We start from the raw sequence: 19,636 nt of genomic DNA, 5'->3' as shown, positions 1-19,636 counted from the left end.
ATGTGTAAAATGGAGATGAAGGTGACTTGCAGTTCCTGTATAAAAGTCTTCAGTTCAGTTCTCCAGTTTTTACTGGCATCTTTTTTACTTGAATGCTGCAGGGGAGATCTATTTGTGCACCTATTTTGTATAACAGTTTTTACTGGCATCTTCTTTATCATCCTTACAAATTAGTCCATTGCTTATAAAAGTAACATTCAGTTTCTAAGAGTGTGATGGGCTGATGATTTTATGCTGTCCAGTTACATTAATGTGACCACTTGTCAGAAGCCTGAATAAGCACCTTTTGGAGCATATACTGCTGTGAGACATGCAGGAAGGGAGTCAGCGAGGCTCTGGAAGATACTGACAGGGATGCTGACTCTTGTGCTGTGTCCAGCTGTGTTAGGTTTCTCAGTTGAGGATACATGGCGCGAACAGCCCAATCAATATGATACATGGCGCGAACAGCCCAATCAATATCTGAGGAGTTTGGTGATCAGAAGGTTACGGTAAACTCATGCTGGTGCTCTTCGAACCATGCATGTACACTGCAAGCTGTGTGACTCATTGCATTGTCCTGCTGGTAGATACCATCATGCCGAGGAAAAACAAATTGCATGTGGGGGAGGGTGGGGGTCTGATCCCCAAGGATAGATGCAGATTTGTGTTAATCAATTGTGCTTCCATAATTCTGATATCACCCAGGGAATTACACAAAAATGTTCTCCAGACCAGAATGTCCCCTATTACACCCTGGTCCCTTCTGGCAAGTATTGCAGAGTGTTTGCTTTCAGATGTTTCATGCCGATAAAGCATAAAATGTGATTTGTCTGAAAACGCTATCTTTTCCCAACTTAGTGGACCTCCATTTGAGTGTTGGCATACAAATTCCAGCCTTCATTGCTGATGAACAGCTGTATCCATGGGTGAATGATCCAAGCACCCTCTTTGAAGGCCTATACACAGCATTGTTTGCTGAAAGGCCATTGAGGAGAGACTGTTGGTAGCTCCTTGGTTCATCTGGACGGTCAGTTGCTCAACAGTTGCACCTCTGTGCTCCTGCACACATCTTTGCAGCTGCCGTTCACCCCTGTCATCTATGGATCATGCTGCATCACAGTTCGTTTCCTGCTTTAACCATGCCAGCAAGCAAACAATTTAGAAACTTAGCCATTTTGGAAATGCTTCCACCCTTGGTCTGAAAACCAATGATCATGCCCTTTTGGAAGCCAGGTAAATCACTCCATTTCCACTTTACAACAATGACTACACTTTTTTCTGTGTTCCCATGATATGTTCTATATGCCCTCCACTGCTAGTGGTGCCAGGTGCCATCTATGAGTGGTTATTGCATGTTGATGTTGAACATAAGTGGTAGTCGCATTAATGTGATTGGACCATGTATTTACCTCATATGCTACAAAAATATATGTTTTCAGCACTATTTTGCACCATTTTTTTCATCCTTGTGTTGACATAGTTTCACTTTGTATGGTTACTATTGGTTTGCTTTCAGTACATAAACAAATGCAATGGAAATTGAATCCCCATTATACATGGTACTAGCGTGCTATGTTGTTTTTGTAACAGCGCATTATGTGATTTGTTTTACCATCATCTACAGTATGAATTATCTAGTCTTTTTTCCGCGCTCAGTTTTTTTGAAAGCTGAGATGTCCAATTGCTATGTATTGTTGCTGGCCTTTGTTTCATTTTCTGGTAAATAACAGAATTTTTTTTTTTTTTAATTATTTAATGGTGTGTCGACATTCTGTGGTTAACTAATATCTGATATTTTTGCAGTCTGAACGGGGCGAGAGTGATATGGATGATGATATGGACAATGCAAGGGAAGCTGATATTGATGGGCAACCTATGTCCGGTGGTGAAGGTGAAGTGGAGGACTTAGATGGTGTACCTCTAGATGGTGCAGCATTACTAAAAGCTATGAAACATAGGCCACCCCCAATTGAAGAGGACATTGATGGAGTTCCAAGTATGATTTTTCCTCTTAAAAAATTAAAAATATTGTATTATGAATTTTATTTTTAGTGTGATTACCTTAGAAGTAAAATGTCTGTTTATCTTGAAATTTCAAAACTTATTTTTCTTATGATGAGAAAGAGGTTTGAGGGAAGGAACAGGGAGCCCAAAAAGATATTCATTGCTGGCTTTAAAAAAAATCTTTTAATTTGGTTCTTTGCTGGTGGTCTGCATCTTTGTTCAAAGAGGTATGCGATTGATACCTGTACAACAATTTCCTATTATGTACCTCTTCCTTCCTAGGTACATCATCCCTCCTCTTTTTGCAGTGTTTTATTCTTCCCTTTTATCGAGTGAAGTATCATCCGTTTCATACAGAGTTTGTTACTGCTTTTTAGATGATGTAAACTTAAAAGTGAATATATATTTGGAAATTCCCAGGGTGCTTCAGATATTCCACTCACACATCCGCAAGTCAATCAGCACAAACAAAAACAAAACTGTCTGTTTTCAGAATATGTCATTTTTTCTTTTGATCATACAATGCATTCTTTCACAGCTGTTATTTTCATTGTTACTGTTTTTAATTATATGACCACTGGGCCTAATGATAACTGATTAAAAAAAAGAAATGTGTAGAACTATAGTAGACATGAAAAAGAAGAATGACAAAAACAATAAGAACACAAAATCCATAACACTCAATAAACGGAGAAAGAAACTGAAAGCATAATTATTTTCAAATCAAAGTTTATCAGTATATTATTGTTTTTGATCAAACAATAATTGACAAAACTAAAGAGTTCATTTTACAAAATTAATATTGAAAAATTGAAGTCAGATGCAGCAAACAAATTTCACACTAAAAATCTTTACAAGTATAGACTGCACACTAAATGACAGATTAAAAAGAGCACTTGATCAGCAAATGGAATGCATCACTGCTCCTGTGACAACCATTGACAGGATGTTGCTACGCAAGGTGTGGAACAAACTTGATTACCATTTGGACACATATCGTGTGAAAAGAGGACCACTTACGGAACATTTCTAGTATGCAAAATGCAGTTTTGGTGAGTTTACGGCTGGGTGCATAAATAAAATTAAAATGTTAAAGAGCAGCTTGCAAAGTGTATTTTTCTTGCAAACTACTGCAATTTAGTGTAAAGCTGCTGCAAAAATGGCCACCACAAGAAACTTCCCAAATAAAGATTATTTAGCACTGAAGGATGCATAGATAGTAAAATACATTGTAATGATAATCCTCCAGAGCTGCTTTTTTATTTGTTGCTATTGGTTTTGAGCATGGCTCATTTTCAAACTGGACACAATACTATAGTAAATGCTATTTTTCAGAGTAACACATACAGTGTCAGTGCGTACCACTTGAAAATGAGCCTTGCTTGAAACCAGTAACAATAAATTTAAAAAAAAGTATAAAAAAAGCAACTCTAGTGTACTATCATTACATGCAGAACAGCATACCAGAGAAATATTCAGAACAAAGACAACAGTAAACATAAATAACAAAATAAGCTAATGGTCTATCTTCTCATTTTGACTGAAACAGGATGATGGTCATTCTGCAGTCCCATTAAACTTAACACCATCTAGTCTGATAAAAAAAAGAACATACACAATGGAGGTGCAACATGCATAATGATGAAATTCAGTAAGATATCTGCATATGGAGATGATATTGCAATTGTGGCAAGAGTTGCAAAAACTCTTAAAGAAATATATCAAATAATAGAAACAGAAGGTGCAGATATTGGACTCACTATAAATGAAAGAAGACAAAATATATGATGATATCAAATTCTAAGGCCATATGAACCCCACGTGTTCGTAAAGTCTCTAGCTAAAGATTTTGATGCCGGCTGCTTAAATTATTGAGGTGACCTTTTAGCCAATGGTGTTAACATGAAACAATGTATTAAAGAAGGGTCCAAATAGGAATAGAGCTTGTGTGGTGAACTAACAGGTGTTTAAGAATTCTCTAATTACAAGAACAGCAGAATTAAAATACATTTTTTCCTTGTATTACTAGTTGCTACGTTTGAGTAAAAAAATGTGAACAGTGGCAGAAACTGACATAAACAACCTAAGAGTATTTTAATGAAAGATCTATGGTCATTTGGGTGAGGCGGAGGATTGGAGAATAAGATATAATCATTAAATACAAAAAATGACACAACAGAAAAGTAAATTAAGGTTGTATTCTAACAGAAGGAAAGGCTATCCAACAGCAAGATGGATGGACATGTGTTGGCTGACCTTACCAAAATGGAAATCCAAAGATGGAGGGAGGGGGAGGGGGGGGGAGGGGTGACTGCCCCTACACACATACACACACACACACACACACACACACACACACACACACACACACACACACACACACACAGACAGATGTGTGGAGGTAGGTTGTGATAGATTGTTGAGTAGAATCAAGAGAGGATATAGAGCTGAAGAAGAGTAAAGTAAATATGGTCATTAGTGTCTGCAAAACCACTTTATGTTAACTGGTGCAGGATCATATGATTGTTACCATTAGGGGTTTGTGTCTTCCAGGCTGACAGTACTGCAGATCAGACAGCAGACGGTATTAAATACTGGTTTGATGAACCTGAGTTTTAAGTAACTCATTTTGTGGCATTTTCCATCATAGATATTAAGAATAATTAGGGAATGTAATTTGTAGCCTATATTTTTTTATGAAATTAGTGTCTATTTTTAGCCAGATTTGCATCTGTTTGGGACAAATTAACATACATTTTTTGGCAACAGTTAGACCAATAAAATAATCTGATTTCTCACTGTTACACCCTATTCTTGCCAAATGTCTCATTTAATACTACTGTACAGTTAATGTGTTGGAGAAATGAAAGAAAACTGGTATTTTACAACAGAATTTTTAAAATGTGTATTTTTATTGCTTGTAGAGTACAAATTTCAGCAGTAATACCATTACGGTTATGCCAAATTCTGTTCCTCAAAAGACAGGAGCGTACAAATTTCTGCACTACTTTCTTTTAGATGACATCTCCTATAGGTTACAACGGTATTAAAATGAGACACAATTCCCTCACTATTAACATTGTTTGCGGGTGTCCACAATAAATCCAAACAATGTTTGGCAAACATTTCATATTCACTTTCTGTCCACATGACGCTAAAAGCAATGATCACATCATCAACTCTATTGCTTTCCTTCAGCTCCTTCCCAACAAGTACTTTGAAACATGCATACCCACTAGACACAGTGTGTGTTGCTACTGTTGTGGAACTCGCAAGTGTCTCAATTTGAGGATCTTTAGCACTATTTAGAATAACATTTCTTGGATAAAATGCCCTTGCCAAAGCCTCAAATTCCTTACAATTAGGATCCCTGCTTCTGAATGCTGCAAGCTTGATTTTGGCAGCATGAACTGCCTTAAAAAAGATGTCCTTACAAGCAGCTTGCTCCAAAGCAGTTTGCAGCGCATTTTTTGTCGAATCAGAGTATTGTCCTTCACACATGTCTGCAGACTTTAAATCCAGATTGTTTAATGTAGGATACAGCATGTGACATATGGGATATTTTGACTGCTTGAGTCATTTTAGCAGATCCATAAGTGGCTTGGCATGATCCTTAACAAACACCAAGTGTGTGTGTGAATTTTTTTCATGTCTCCATCAAATTTTTTGAAAAATTCACACCACTGTTGCAAGTGTCTTTCATATTTGGCAACTGAAAAAAACTGACACTCTCATGAAAGTAATTTTCCAAATAAGACACAGCTTCAAAACCAGCTTTTCCTAAGAGTCACAACTGATATGGGAAAAAGTTTGGCTTCTTTTACATTTGCACTGTTGGACTTTAAAAACTGGACATATTTATATTTGTGTTTCCGAGTGTTTAAGAAAGCCAGTTTTACCATTGTCACTACTTGATTTAAGTCGGACATAGCTGTTGTCCAGCATCACAGAGTCATGTATGGAACACTGTCACGCACTAATACCCATACAGCTTCATACGCAACTGTGTGATCACTTAATGTCTAATATTATGCAAGAGCAGTTTCTTGCATTAACTGTATGTAGGACTTTCACTGAAGTAGGGAATAGCTTGCAGTCTTCAAAGACCGGCTCTTGAAACAGGACAATGAAAACACAGCGTTCCATCCTGTCTGTTGTTTTGTCACACAAGGTGTTTATTTTTCTCCTAGTTAGAGCTCCACTTGTGCGTTTTTTGTGGTCAGGGCAATTTCTAAAACCGATAGTTTTTTTTTTTTCTATCATAAAACACAAATCACAAAATAAATATCATAGTCTGACGTAGGCTGGAAGTTGATTTGGGCAGTTAAGTTAGATTAGTAGGTCTGCTTTTTTAAGAGTTCATTCTATTCAGTATAAAATGATTGTTGGAACTTGACATGGTTTTATTACGTATAATAGTGTGTATTATTTTTTGCACAGCATGTTACAGCAAGTAATTTCGTCAAGCAAGTTTTCTTAGTGCACTATGGCATTTTAAGTATGATGCTGTAGACCTGTGTGAACTGCTGCATCATGGAGGTGATTACTGTATTTAAACACATGAAAATTTTATTGTTACTGGTGTATCTTGGCCTATAACTGTGAAAGTGAATACAGTGACGGTATCTTGAAGTGAATTGTAAGTGGTCATTAGCATATGACTTTGTGCAAAGTTTGGCAGGACCTATAAGACAAGATAGACCCATAACGATAAAATAACATGTAATCAATTTATTACAGCAACTACAACACAGTGAGCACCATACTTAAGATGCTATATCACACAATAAAACACACTTATACAAATTATGTCAGACATGAAATAAAAATTGTACAATGCAGTAAACATTTTGATAAATGAAAAACTAAACCACCTCTTTTTACAAATATAGCAACTAATAGGATGTGCCAACGCCCGGAGTATGTGTTTTTACTGTGCACTGTGAAACTTAACTTTCAACATTAGTTCTTAAATTTTACTCAGAAAATTGTAAATGAAAAAAACTAGCATAGCAAACAAGGAGTACTAAAGTATCTGTTTTATGATTTTCTCATTTTTATGGCAGCTTATTTTGAAACAAAGCTCAATAAATCAGTTATCACTATATAACAGACGTTGCCAAAGAAACACAACACAGCCTATTTACATGCAGAAACCACACATTCGGGAAGTATACTTGTCATTTTGATAATTCTGCTTGAATTTAAGACTACAACAACCACAAGACTTGAATCTGCTGTTTTATTCACTACCTAAGGTCTGTGAATAATGGCATACTCACATTGTACACAAAACTCAAGTATTTTTCATGCAAGACTTAACGCACCAGATCTGAGGGGTTGCTTGTTTCCCTTATTTCTGTTGTACACCACAATCTGAAGTCACAAAAATAAATTGCTTATCTGGTAAATATTTCTCATGCGGTGTATTCCCACATAGCAGATCTTCGTTGGAGAATTCAGAAATCCACGATTGTAAGGCAGTGTTTTCCAACTTCTCCATTGGAATATTGGCTTTCAAAAATGCCTCAACAGTTTTTCCCAAAAACGTCTTTATCCTGCTTTCTTCTTTCGGCTCTGCTTAAGCAATCAACAATCAATGATTGCCTCTTGTGAAAAGCAACAGCCACATTTACTTAATGGTGGACAGAATGCTTCTCTGATTTAATATGTTTTTTTATATTATCCTTCTACTCACACCCAATGTGGCAGTTGCAAAATTTGCAGAACACTGTTTGGGAATCTGTGGCATATAAACCTTGGCTCGCACCTTGCTCTGCTGCGTCATGTGTTTTCACAGACTTGCAACCCTCAATTCACATATAAACAATGAGACAGTAAAAACAAAACAATTCAGATTTCAACGTGAGCTTTCGAGAAAGTCTTTCAGATTCGACATAATCACGCTGCGAGCGGAATTGATTATGAGATTACACTGACGAGCATTTATTGGTCTCTGGCCGCTACCACAACAGTAATTAGCAGATAATATTGTGTTTGAGGCAACCATATCTATAAAACCAGAAGCAACACACAGAGTTAATGACTGCTGAAATGAAACTTCCTGGCAGATTAAAACTGTGTGCCGGACCGAGACTCGGACTCTGGCCCTTAGCCTTTTGCGGGTAAGTGCTCCACCAACTGATCTATCTAAGCATGATTCACACCCCATCCTCACAGCTTTGCTTCTGCCAGTACCTCGTCTCCTACCTTCCAAACTTTACAGAAGCTCTCCTGTGAACAGGTCCTGAGTTCGAGTCTCGGTCCGGCACACAGTTTTAATCTGCCAGGAAGTTTCATATCAGTGCACACTTCGCTGCAGATTGAAAATCTCTTCTGGACTGCTGAAATGTGTAGTGTAACTGAGATTGAAATCATCCTATCAGATAATATGTAAGAAACAATAAACAACATGATTATGGCCACCTAAAATTGATACCAACAGCATAGAAATTCCAAATCAATGTATATCGACTTCTGTCAATTCAGTTATTTCTGTCAACTACCTCATCAACAGTCTCATTAGCTTAAGTCTTTGTTTCACATGTATATCGCTGCTACACATGGCAGCACGTTCTTGCATTGCCCGATATTGTAACATACAACTATCCAGCATAGCTCACTGAAATTACACTCAAGTGAAAATTGGGAGAACTGACTGTTGAGTTACATCCAATACTATATGAAAGCTTCAGTAACCCTCCTGGTAGAGCAATGGATTGTGACAAATTATAAACATTATCTGTTGGTCACTTGTTCAAATCCAACCCAAACAAAAATTTTAACTTACTTGTAAATGACTCAACAGTCCTCTCATTAAGAAAACAAAGTTGCAAAACTTCGCAAAACTGATCAGAAACTCAGTACTGTTGAGTTTTTCCTGCCATTTACATGCACTTACATTTACAATCACTGTTAACACACATCACCTTTAAGAAGCTTTCTAATGTGGCCACACACTTTTTACTTTATTGGAAACGATCCTGTTTTACTTTCATACTGTCTGACTGGCATCATTGTTGTTTTAAAGTTTCGTTGCCGTACATAAAGATGAAGAAAGTATGCTTCAGACATTAACATCAGTTTCAACTCACTAACTTCCCACCCCTTACATGTATGTTATCTACATTTTGCAAATGCTTTATCTATTTTGACATACAAAACCTCATTTCCCTACACCTTTTGTGTACTGTTGGCATTCGTGTGTACACAAATTCATTTATCCTCAGTTGTCCGTTTCTCCACTAAAATTAATGAAAAACCATACAAACAACTGCCACAGTGAGTTCTTGCCAAAACTATTATCATATTTCATCTAACACTTTTAAATTTTACGACCTTGCAACTTTTAAAAACTTATGATGTCATCGGGATTCATACTTGGAATCTTGTGACCCAGTAATACGCATTACCTGTTGCACCACAGAACTGACCCACACTGTTACCTCTGCTGACGGTATTGCATATGAGGAAGTCAGTACTGAGATTTGCCAAGAATTTTACTGTGTTTTGGGTCATCTTTCACATCTGCAGTGACAATGGACGTGGGTACGTTTTACAGGTTAAGCTCATCATAGTTTCTGAAAATGTATTTCACGTGAATCTGATACTCAACAATCTAGATATAAGATATGGACCCACTTTGAGCAAGTTTAATGCAGTTGCATGGAGCAGGGAAAAGAATGCCCATCCTTGCACGTACCGCACTCTAAATGGGTGAGTGTAAACGCATCAACTTTATGAAGTTTTCCTCTATCGTTGTTCACAAAATTTCTTTCCATTGTTACTTAAAAGTTGTAACTACACTTTTCATCACTAAGTAGCTGAACCGTTTGCAGAAAAAGTACAGAAAAAACCTATTAACTTTGGCTAGCACCATTTAACACATGTGTATCTTTTGTCTTTCTGCTAGCCTGTGATGTCACCATACTGTGTTTTTGATCATGTGACCAAATCTTGGAATTTCATGATTTTTAAACTTTAATTACTTAAAAGTAACAGATATTTTGTGACAATATTGACCAAAAATGCTATTTGGATGTTATAATTACTCAGAATAATAACAATCCAAACCATACTTTTAACATAGAAAAATAGCCTATAGTTCTGCCTCTGCCATTATCTAGATACTGAAAGAAACTTTTTATCTCAGGACGAGTGTGGTCATGATTGATACACTTCTACTGTGCTTCAAAATTAATCAAACAGCGAACCTCGGAAAATACAATATTAAATACATAGCCAAATTGATGATTGATTACTGTATGCTGTTCGGTAGAAATTAGTTTCAAGTGGCAACCCCAGCAATTAAAAAAAAAAAATTAAAAGAGTAAACACTGTAAACTTATGATTCGTCATGTTCATCAGATATATTATCAAATTGCTAATCTTCTTAGCTTTTGATCAGCCTTAGGGACAAAATACACTTACTGAATAAACTGTCAAAAACTTTATTCAGAGAGCTCTTTAGGCTACACCTCTTTGTGAATATGGTGTTACTTTCATTATGTACAGAATTAATTGGTATATATTTTTATTAATGAAAGTTCCTTCCACTCGTTTACTGTTTCCATTTCCACTACCAAACTGATCACTTTATTTCAAAATTGTGATTGTAAATAGTTGTTAGTAGACAGTATTGAGAAACTTCCTGGTAGATTAAAGCAGTGTGCCTTGGGACAGAGTTCTAATCTGCCAGGAATTTTCAAAAGAAGTGCACAACTCCACTGCAGAGTGAAAAAATCATTCTGGAGTATGGAGACACTTGTTAATCTGACGTTACCATTTGTTTATGAAGACGTTTGAACATACTATTGATAAACACGTTCATGAAAACAGATGGACAGTCTCTCGATATGATTTTAACATCAAAACTAGGAAGGAGAGTCTCTTATTTATACAAAATTCTTGAGGTTTTTGTGGCTGCTTATGACATACTGTCTTTTGACTTCTGTCTTGGGCTCCTCTGCCATTGCTTGTTTAACTCTCTTCCTGAAGTTTGGCCAGCAGGAGTGACTGGTGTTCACATTTGAAACACATTGTTCACATTGACAGTGACAGTGACAGTCACTCGTGCTGGCAAAAGTCAAGAAAAATCTTTAAACAGTGTCTCGTATTAATGTCAGAATTAATATCAATTGTATAAGAACAGAAATATCTGTTGTAACAGAAACCCGACAATGGCATCAGTAGTGAGAGAGGTGAGGGGCTCAGAAAGCCCCCATGTTCACATCATCTATAAGATAACTAAATTTTGTTAATTAACTAGTTATCAACGGAAATCAAACTTTTTTTTCTGCAAGTAATATGGTTTCTTAAATCTTTTTTCAGTGGATGATGATATTGACGGTCAGCCCATGGAAGAGGATATTGGACAGTTTGATACACATCCTTCAATGAATTCAATGAAACAAGATAAACCAAACATGCCTGCAGGATTTGTACCATCTCGCTGGGAAACAGTTGATCCTGAACAGGTTGAAGCTCAAGCAATGACCACCAGCAAGTGGGACATGCTGGAACAGACTGAACCACCAGAACACCAGGAAATAAGTGAGGACCAGGGTGAGAGCCCTGGTGGTGGAGAAGATTCTCAAGAAGGAGACTATTCAAACTATGAGTCAAGGTATAGTAAATTTTTATTTATACAATTTTTAGTTCTTATGTTGGAATCACTAGGTCTTGTAGAATGAAAAAATATTTGCTCCATGCCTTTCCAGTTAAAAACATTCCTTAGTTGTAAAGACGTTCCTTGTGCTTAAGTTTTTAGCAAAACAGTTTGTACAGTCTTAAATATAATAATTAGCTATTTCATTTTGTGGTAGAATTCTTTGGACCAAATGAAACACAAAGTAGCTTCTTTCACAAAGCATTGTAAAAATTGATGGTAGCAGTAAAAGCAGATATATTTAAAATATGAAGTAGACATGCCAAGTTGCAGACAGACATGATTAAAAGAAACTTTATAATTGTGCTTGTCTGCCAACTTGACGTGTCTTCTTTATGGTAAATTGCAACCTGTCTTTTCCTACGTTGTTGATATTCCTACCAGGTGTTTCCATTGTTTGTTATTAGAATATGGTCATTTTAGCAGTGAAGATACTGATTTCTGAAGCACAGTATTGTAAAACGTTCATCTTAGGATTCATGATGTTCTTTGTGGAAATGTTAGTTGGAAGTGCTTATAAAAAGCAGTTAACAGTGAATTCACTTGGATTTGACTATCTCATTATACAAGTAAAGGATACATTAGTTTGAAGATGATGTAAAAAATAAAAAGATTTTTTTTTCTGTGGAAAATCCTATCTATTTGATTTTATAAGAGGAAAAGGTTTTAGATGAAACATTAAAAAATGAAAGATGCATTGGTCAGAAATAATTTTTTTATCTGAAGTGTTAAGTTATCCATAGGATAGTTATGTCTGTGGTAAATTAAGATACTGTGAAAAGTAAAGTTGCTACACACTATATAGTGGAGACGCTGAGTCGCAATTAGGTACAACGAAAAGACAGTATTTTTGTTGTGCCTATTTGCGACTCAGCATGTCAGCTGTGTGGTGACTAGCAAACTTTCCTTTTCATAATATTGGTAAACTAAGATACTGAGTGATGTTCCATCTACTCTGTTGGTCATGTGTAAATGAAACAAAAGTTGACTTTGTTCTGCAGTTATCCTTTGTTTTCCTTCTATAACTGTTTTTCCTTCTGCCAGAACCAGAAAAGTTAATATTGGGTTCATATTATTTCAGTTAGAACATAGATTCCCCACTGTTGCCTTAAATTGCATTATGGACATGGTGAAAAGTGGGGAACAAATACATAAATCTTTTTTCTTTTCAACTGTTTTAAAAGGGCTATCTAAAATGATAGGCAGCACACACATGCCGGGAACTGTATACAGAAAGAAACTGAGTTTAAAAAAAGAGTGATTAAGGGAAATTATGTTTCATTGAGATTCCTAGAGGGAAAAATAATTTCAGATTGGTTCCAAAGCTTCATTCATGGTATTATCGATCTGCATACTTTCTGTAGTTTCTTAAACAGTGAAAGAACCTCTGGAGCATATTAAGTTTGATTTATAATTTCAGTTTTTGAATGGTGACAACTGTTGAATATTATTCTGGTTTTTACACTTTGTGAAGTGGGTGGGGGCTGTTAACTTTGTCGAGAATTCCTGTGTTTCTTTTGACTTGCATCTTCATTTTTTTTCTTACAGCATCATGTTGCACTTTTAAGTTGTTTGTTCTTCACTTTTTAACAGAAACTTTTCTGTGTTTGGTATGCTCAAATCCCAAAACAGTCTCAAGAAAAGCATTTTAAATGGAAGCAGCAAACTTGCATTTTTGCTCATAGAGTACAGTGTGTGTTGTGATTCCACAATTTGTCTTTTAGATTATGATACAGAATAGTAAACACATTTTTCATCATCTGTAACAGTGCATGAAAATGAGAAAGCTTCCAGCGTAAGTATCATTCTGTATTGATTTTGTATTTCTCATTGTGTGCATTACACCAACCAAGCTTTTCATTTTATTCCCTCTTGAATAAAAATAGAAAGAGAGACAAACACTGTAACCGTGTGAGTCTTAAGTTTTGTATTTGTTTGTAGTGCAGTCTCACCTAAGCTGTTTTTCCAATGTTCTTTTCTACACCAGAGATTTAAATGAAGAAAGACGAGCCAGGCTACGAGAAATTGAATTGAAAGCAGTACAGTATCAGGATGAATTGGAATGTGGTCAAAGAAGTCTCAAAAGTGGTTGGACAATTCAACAGCAAGTGGAACATTACAGGCGAAAATTATTAAGAAAGGTGAGTTTGCCATTGAAATTGGTAAGAAGTCTAGAAGCAAATGTACAAATATTTTTGCTGTTTAGTACTAGAAAAAGGTGGTGTACATGGGAAGATGCACAATATTCCACATGTCATATCAGAAACGCAGGTTTGCATAGTTGTGGATAGCATGTTTTGGTTACAATGTCAGTGTTGCATTAGCTGTGGAAAAATATGAAGATTTATAAGAGTTACTTCAGGGCCCAAGGAAACTGACACAAATAGGAGAAACTTGATAAAGTGGGTAGGATATATCGAGTGTTATGTAAGCCATATGTATTTTTTCATGCTTTCCATGGCCTAAGTTATTAAAGGTACATGAGTTCTTGATGTGAATATACTGGGTTCATCAGACTGCAAGAGGCTCCTTGACAGGTTTTATTGTGTACATGTTCTGACTATTCAAAATTACAAATAGTTTTATTAACATATCTATTCTAAACTAATGTCTTTTATTGATGTTCTACATTTTAGTGGTAAAATAAACAAAAAGAAATGGATTATGTTAATTTTTGTCTTCACTTCCTTGTTTGTTTACCATGTAAGTGATTAGTTAGTTGTACTACTATTTTTTAGTCGTTATCACTACCATCACTTGTATCGTATTCGTTGTAAGCCTACTACCAGTTCTTCCTTCCTGGCACTCCTCCCATATTATGTCACCTTGTGAGCCATTTGTAATATTGGGTGTACAACCATTTTTGAATCCTTTGATTATAAATTCATTTGAGATTCTGCCTCAGGCGATAAATTCCACTGACCCAGTATAGGTATTATCTCGAGTGCCTTCCCTCCTGGAGTGAAGACATGGTCTCCTTGAAGACATCACTCATTGTAAAGATGTCACAGGTATGCTTTAAAAGGCATATTCAACAACAACAACAACAACCCTTACTTGAAGTTGTGAGGTCATGCTACAAGGAATTATTACCCGACCTGCATTGTTCTTTGATATCAGACCACTAACTTCCTGGTTGAAGTGTCCCCATAAGAATTCAGCATTGACAATTTTTCTTCTGTTAAGCAAAGTACATGATATTCTGTTCCATACAACATTCAACCAATTTAACATCATGCCACTTGTCACTTATCTCCTTGCTTGGCATCTTAAACGTTAGCCCTGCAGGCAGTCTTGGTTTCGGTATGGTTTTCCCACACAGAATCACATGTGGGAGGAGCTTTCTTCCTTCTGGTAGCTCCACTGGCATTACTATTATTGTGTCCTTTTCTTTGCCAGAACTTCTTATAGGAATGCTTTTACACAATTTATGTTGATAACAACATTTGAAGGCATATTGAAACAAACAGGCATCTGATCTGTCTTGTTCATATGGCCCAGCAAATAGTCATGCCCATTTCGTATAGTGATTATGACACAGATATTATAGTAGTTTTTCACCAAATGCTTTGGGAAGTTGCAGAGCTAATGTTATTCTCTGCCTTAATGTAAACCCAGCATTCATCATCATCCCATGCATCAGCCAGTGCTTACTTTTAATTCTGCAATGCATTAAGTTGCAAAATTTTTCTGTATCTCCAGTGCCTTCACTTGGATAATTTCTCCAATAATCAAGAAGTCTTCATTACGTTTCTCTTGCACTTGCTGACCAACTTGCTACTCCAGTTCTTGAAACGATCTCTGCTTCTGTCCCCTGAAAGTTTGGCATTTAGAATGGGCACTCTTTAATTTATCCTCCTACTGACACCACCTATGAACATCCGCTTCTATAACACCAAATTTTCTCCCTGTTGCACAATTGTTTATGGCCTCTGCTTCAGGAATTATGTTAACCTAAAATTGTCATTGCATTGTCTGTGTTAGCCAGTTGTGAACCACGAACTCATAGATGCACATTTCTCAACAGGGTCATGGTTGTGATTTGCATCCATTATAGATTGCTACAATTTGCTGTTTTTCCAGTACTGACAATATAAACAAACTCAATGACAACAATGTGTTGTCTTGCCTATCTCCTAACAACTCAGAAATCATATCACTTGGGGTCAACATTATTGGCAACCTTGAAAATAAACAGTGCTATAAAGCAGTAGCAGCTGTAGTGCCATTGATGAAGCTTATGCTTGTGGTTTGTGCAAACACATGTTTTTATCATTAAATAAATTTGTCTGTTTTAGAAAGATGTACTATTGTTGAGTATTTGTCCAATTTTAAAGTCAATTCAATTCCAACTACAATTGGATCAAAGTAAACTGTAGTTGAAGCATGGTATATGTTCATAAAATACCAAAGTGTGTGAAATACATTTCTGTGGTTGGCAGAACAGCAAAATTTGCTGCCCTGTCACCACTCCATTCCCACATTCATCTTAGTGGTTTGTCAAGCTGACAATGCTGTTCCCCCTCCCAAACTTCCAAACTCTTGAAATTAAATATGCACAAGACTTCAGTCGCCAAAGCTTCATCTGTAAATGTAAGACAAAACTGTTACAGAGAATAAAAATTCTGACCTCATATACAGTAGTTTAAGCTGTGAATTTACTTGTAATTTTCAAATGACAAATTTAGGAAGAAAAACTCATCTTGTAGTTAGTTAAATACAGTAATAACTGAGCTGTCTTTTATGTTTTTCTAAGTGTGTTCACTTCCATTTGACTTTGCTACCACTTGCTTTGACCTGATAAATAGTTGTCGTTCTATCTGCGGACCATATGTTTAGGGAAATATTCTTCTCACATTATTATATGAATATTCATTTTATCCTATATTGTAAATTTGCAGTTAATGCAGATGTGTGCTCAAGTTGTGATAGAACCTACAGGAAACTCATTAGGCTTCTAATCATTTGAAAGGTTAATTTTAAAGTCCTCACATGTCACTCAGAGTGAATAAGTGAAATTTGCAGGATGTGTGTGTTGCATAACATTTTATTCTATTTTCACTGATTGGTTAAATGACTGCAAGAATGACGGAGAAGTTAATGGTAATGTTACACCTCCTTTGAATGTTCCAGTGAAGTGGAAGATTTAGTGAGTGATTAATTGTCTAAGGACAATCCTGTTAATCAGTATTGTGTTTAAGATGTGAAGATACTCATAATTTGTCTTACAGTGCTTTTCGATTTTTATAGGCTGAGAAAGGAGAGAAAGAGAGACAGACAGAAAGGGATGAAAGAGAGGCTGATAAGGATGTTCAGGAGGTTCCTGTAGAACGTGAGAGGGAACGTCAGACCTCATCTGACAGGAGACGCAGGGAAAACCGGTCTGAGCGCAGTAACAGGAGAAGCTCTTCACCAGATGAGAATTATTATCACAGAGAGACGTAAGTAAATATAATGTGCTTACTGATAATAGGCTATTAACAACGATTACAGCCAGCTTAGTGTACACTATTTTTCTGAGGACTGGAGTCCCAATGCTGAGGATTGAGAATTACTGTACAGAAACTGTCTTCTTTTTGACTGACACCACTGTTATACCTGCCCACACTCCCAATTTAGGTGGAGCCTCCCATTTTTTTCAATTTTTCTCCTGCCCCCTAATCAACATTCAAACTTTCGACCAAAAGGCCTTCTTCTAAAGTAGAAAACACACACACACACACACACACACACACACACACACACACACACACACACACACACACACACACACACTCGCTCGCTCGTGAGATCACTGTCTCCACAGTCTCTGGCCACTGCGACTGGATTCAGTGAGTTGTGCTTGCAGGAATGTGTTTGCATTTTCTACCTGAGAAGACGACCTTTTGCCTGAATGCTTAAATGTGTAGCAGTCTTTTTATTGTGCTTGTCTGGAACTCAACATCTCCTCTATATGGTGTAGCAATTTATCCTTTTCATAATATTGTAGTTATTCCATCCAGTATTTTCCACTTTTTCTTTAACTGCTTTCTTTTCCTTTCTGTTAATTCCCCCCTCCCCCTACTTCTGAGATCTCATTTGCTACTTTTGTGGCCATAACTGAGATATGCCATTCTTCATTTATGTCATCATATCTTTCAGTCAGTTTCAGCTCTTTGTTCAGGTACTTTATATATAGCAGTGCAGTGATGCGTGCAAATACTTTCAAAAGTATGACACGGCACAGGGGATGGACAAAAATATGGAAAGACTGTGAGGAATGCATAAGTGAACATAGATGCAGATGCAAGCCAAATCTGCAGGTTGCACTGTTGTATTTGACCAAGATCAGCACTTGTGCAGCATCCTCTGTATTTTGCAAGCATCAACCATGGTCAGAACAATGGTGTTCTGGCAGGGGTTCAATGGTGATTTGAACGACCACATCATGGTATTCCATGAGTCCTGTGGTTGCTCTGCAAGGTCATATTACTGCCAAAGATTATGTGACCATTTTGGCTGATCTGGTCCAGCCCATGGTACAGTGTTTGTTCCCCAATGGAGATGCTGTGGTCCATGGAGACAGGGCTCCTGTTCACACTGCTGACATCATCCAACACCGGTTTTGTGAGCACAAGAATGAATTGCCACATGTCCCCAGCCCACCACAGTTACAAGATGTCATTATTATTGAGGCTTTGTGGTTACTTTGGAGAGGAGTATGTATGATTCCTATCCGCCTCCATGAACTTGCCACTATTTTGCTGCGAGACTAGTATAAAATTCCCTTAAAAACCATGTAGGACCTGTATGTATCTATTTCGAGAAAACTGGAAGCTGTTTTGAATGCCAACTGTTTTGCTACGCCATATTAGGCATGCTAATGTTTTGTGTCATTGGTGTTTCCATATTTTTGTTCACCCCCTGTACATCTTTCACACTCTTTCATATTTTTCCACCTAGTTATCATATGTAGGGTCATCAGACATGTTTCCTCTGGTGTTTTGTAAAATATTTGCAATTTTTTTTCTTGCCGTGTGTAGCTGGAATCAACCTGAACAAACACCGCTCATCACATCTTTCATGTGACATTCAGTGTCGGTTGAAAGTGCCAGTTCGTTTCCTGTTACAAACAAACTTATTTTAATGTGTGAGGTTCATGTGCCCGTTGGATAGAACAGTTCCAAATAAGTCTAGTGCAATGTTCATTTTATCCATGTGTGTTAAAAGGAACAGTAAAATACAAAGAGTAACCCATACTTCAGCAATAATTGAGCAGTGCTTCAGTCAGCTCGGACCAGGGTAGTGCTGTCGCTGCTAGAGTACTGGTTATTTTTCATGTTTTACTGTTCCTGTTAAAATGTATCAGTAAAATGAATCTTGCACTAAACTAATTTGGGACTGCTCCAAAAATTCTGCTTTAAAAATAAATTTGTTTGTAAGGAGAAACAAAGTGAGACTTTCTGTTGATGCTGGGCATTGCATGAAAGACATAGTGCACAGCATTTATTTGTACAAACACCAAAGAAAATCCACCTGATGATTCTTAGGAAAGATAATTGATGTTTACCACTCACTTTATTGTTAATTTGTTGAGCAGTAGACTGGCACGTAAACAAGATTTGGAGCTTGTAGCTCATCTTTGGGACAGCGTCATCCTCCAGGGCTAATGAACATAAAGACACACATAGTTACATATTGTCCTGGCGGTTTGGGGAAAAGATGCTGTGAAGACTTAATTTGGATGAATCATGCTTCATGCAACACATCTCATCCCAGTCGACTAACAGTCATAGGACATTGTAGCTGCTTGTGTGTATGCATGTTTATTAACCTTGGAGAAGGGTATTGTCTGAAAGCTAAACTAAAAGTTTGAAATCTGAATTGTGTGTGCGTCTCTGGCTTGTTTGTGTGCCTGTCTACTGCTCAGTGCCTCAACTTCACAGTAAGAAGCTAATTTATCTTTTCCATTGTTTAGATTACACTCAGGACTTTCCAATACCA

General features: G+C 36.8%; 1 protein-coding gene across 1 annotated transcript in view; it reads left to right on the top strand.

The window, feature by feature from the left end:
* The window catches only part of LOC124599864 (U2 snRNP-associated SURP motif-containing protein), a 158,761-nt gene that overhangs the window by 116,192 nt on the left and 22,933 nt on the right, over positions 1-19,636 (top strand). The window contains exons 17-20 of the mRNA XM_047136113.1: positions 1,786-1,978; positions 11,317-11,611; positions 13,641-13,794; positions 16,904-17,094. Of these exons, the coding sequence (XP_046992069.1) occupies positions 1,786-1,978; positions 11,317-11,611; positions 13,641-13,794; positions 16,904-17,094 (833 nt within the window). The remainder of the gene's footprint in view (positions 1-1,785; positions 1,979-11,316; positions 11,612-13,640; positions 13,795-16,903; positions 17,095-19,636) is intronic.

The sequence above is a fragment of the Schistocerca americana genome, chromosome 1, assembly GCF_021461395.2.
Source record: "Schistocerca americana isolate TAMUIC-IGC-003095 chromosome 1, iqSchAmer2.1, whole genome shotgun sequence".
NCBI lineage: Eukaryota > Metazoa > Arthropoda > Insecta > Orthoptera > Acrididae > Schistocerca > Schistocerca americana.
Note: the sequence above shows the minus strand (reverse complement) of the source record. Positions and strands in the feature narration are given on the sequence as shown.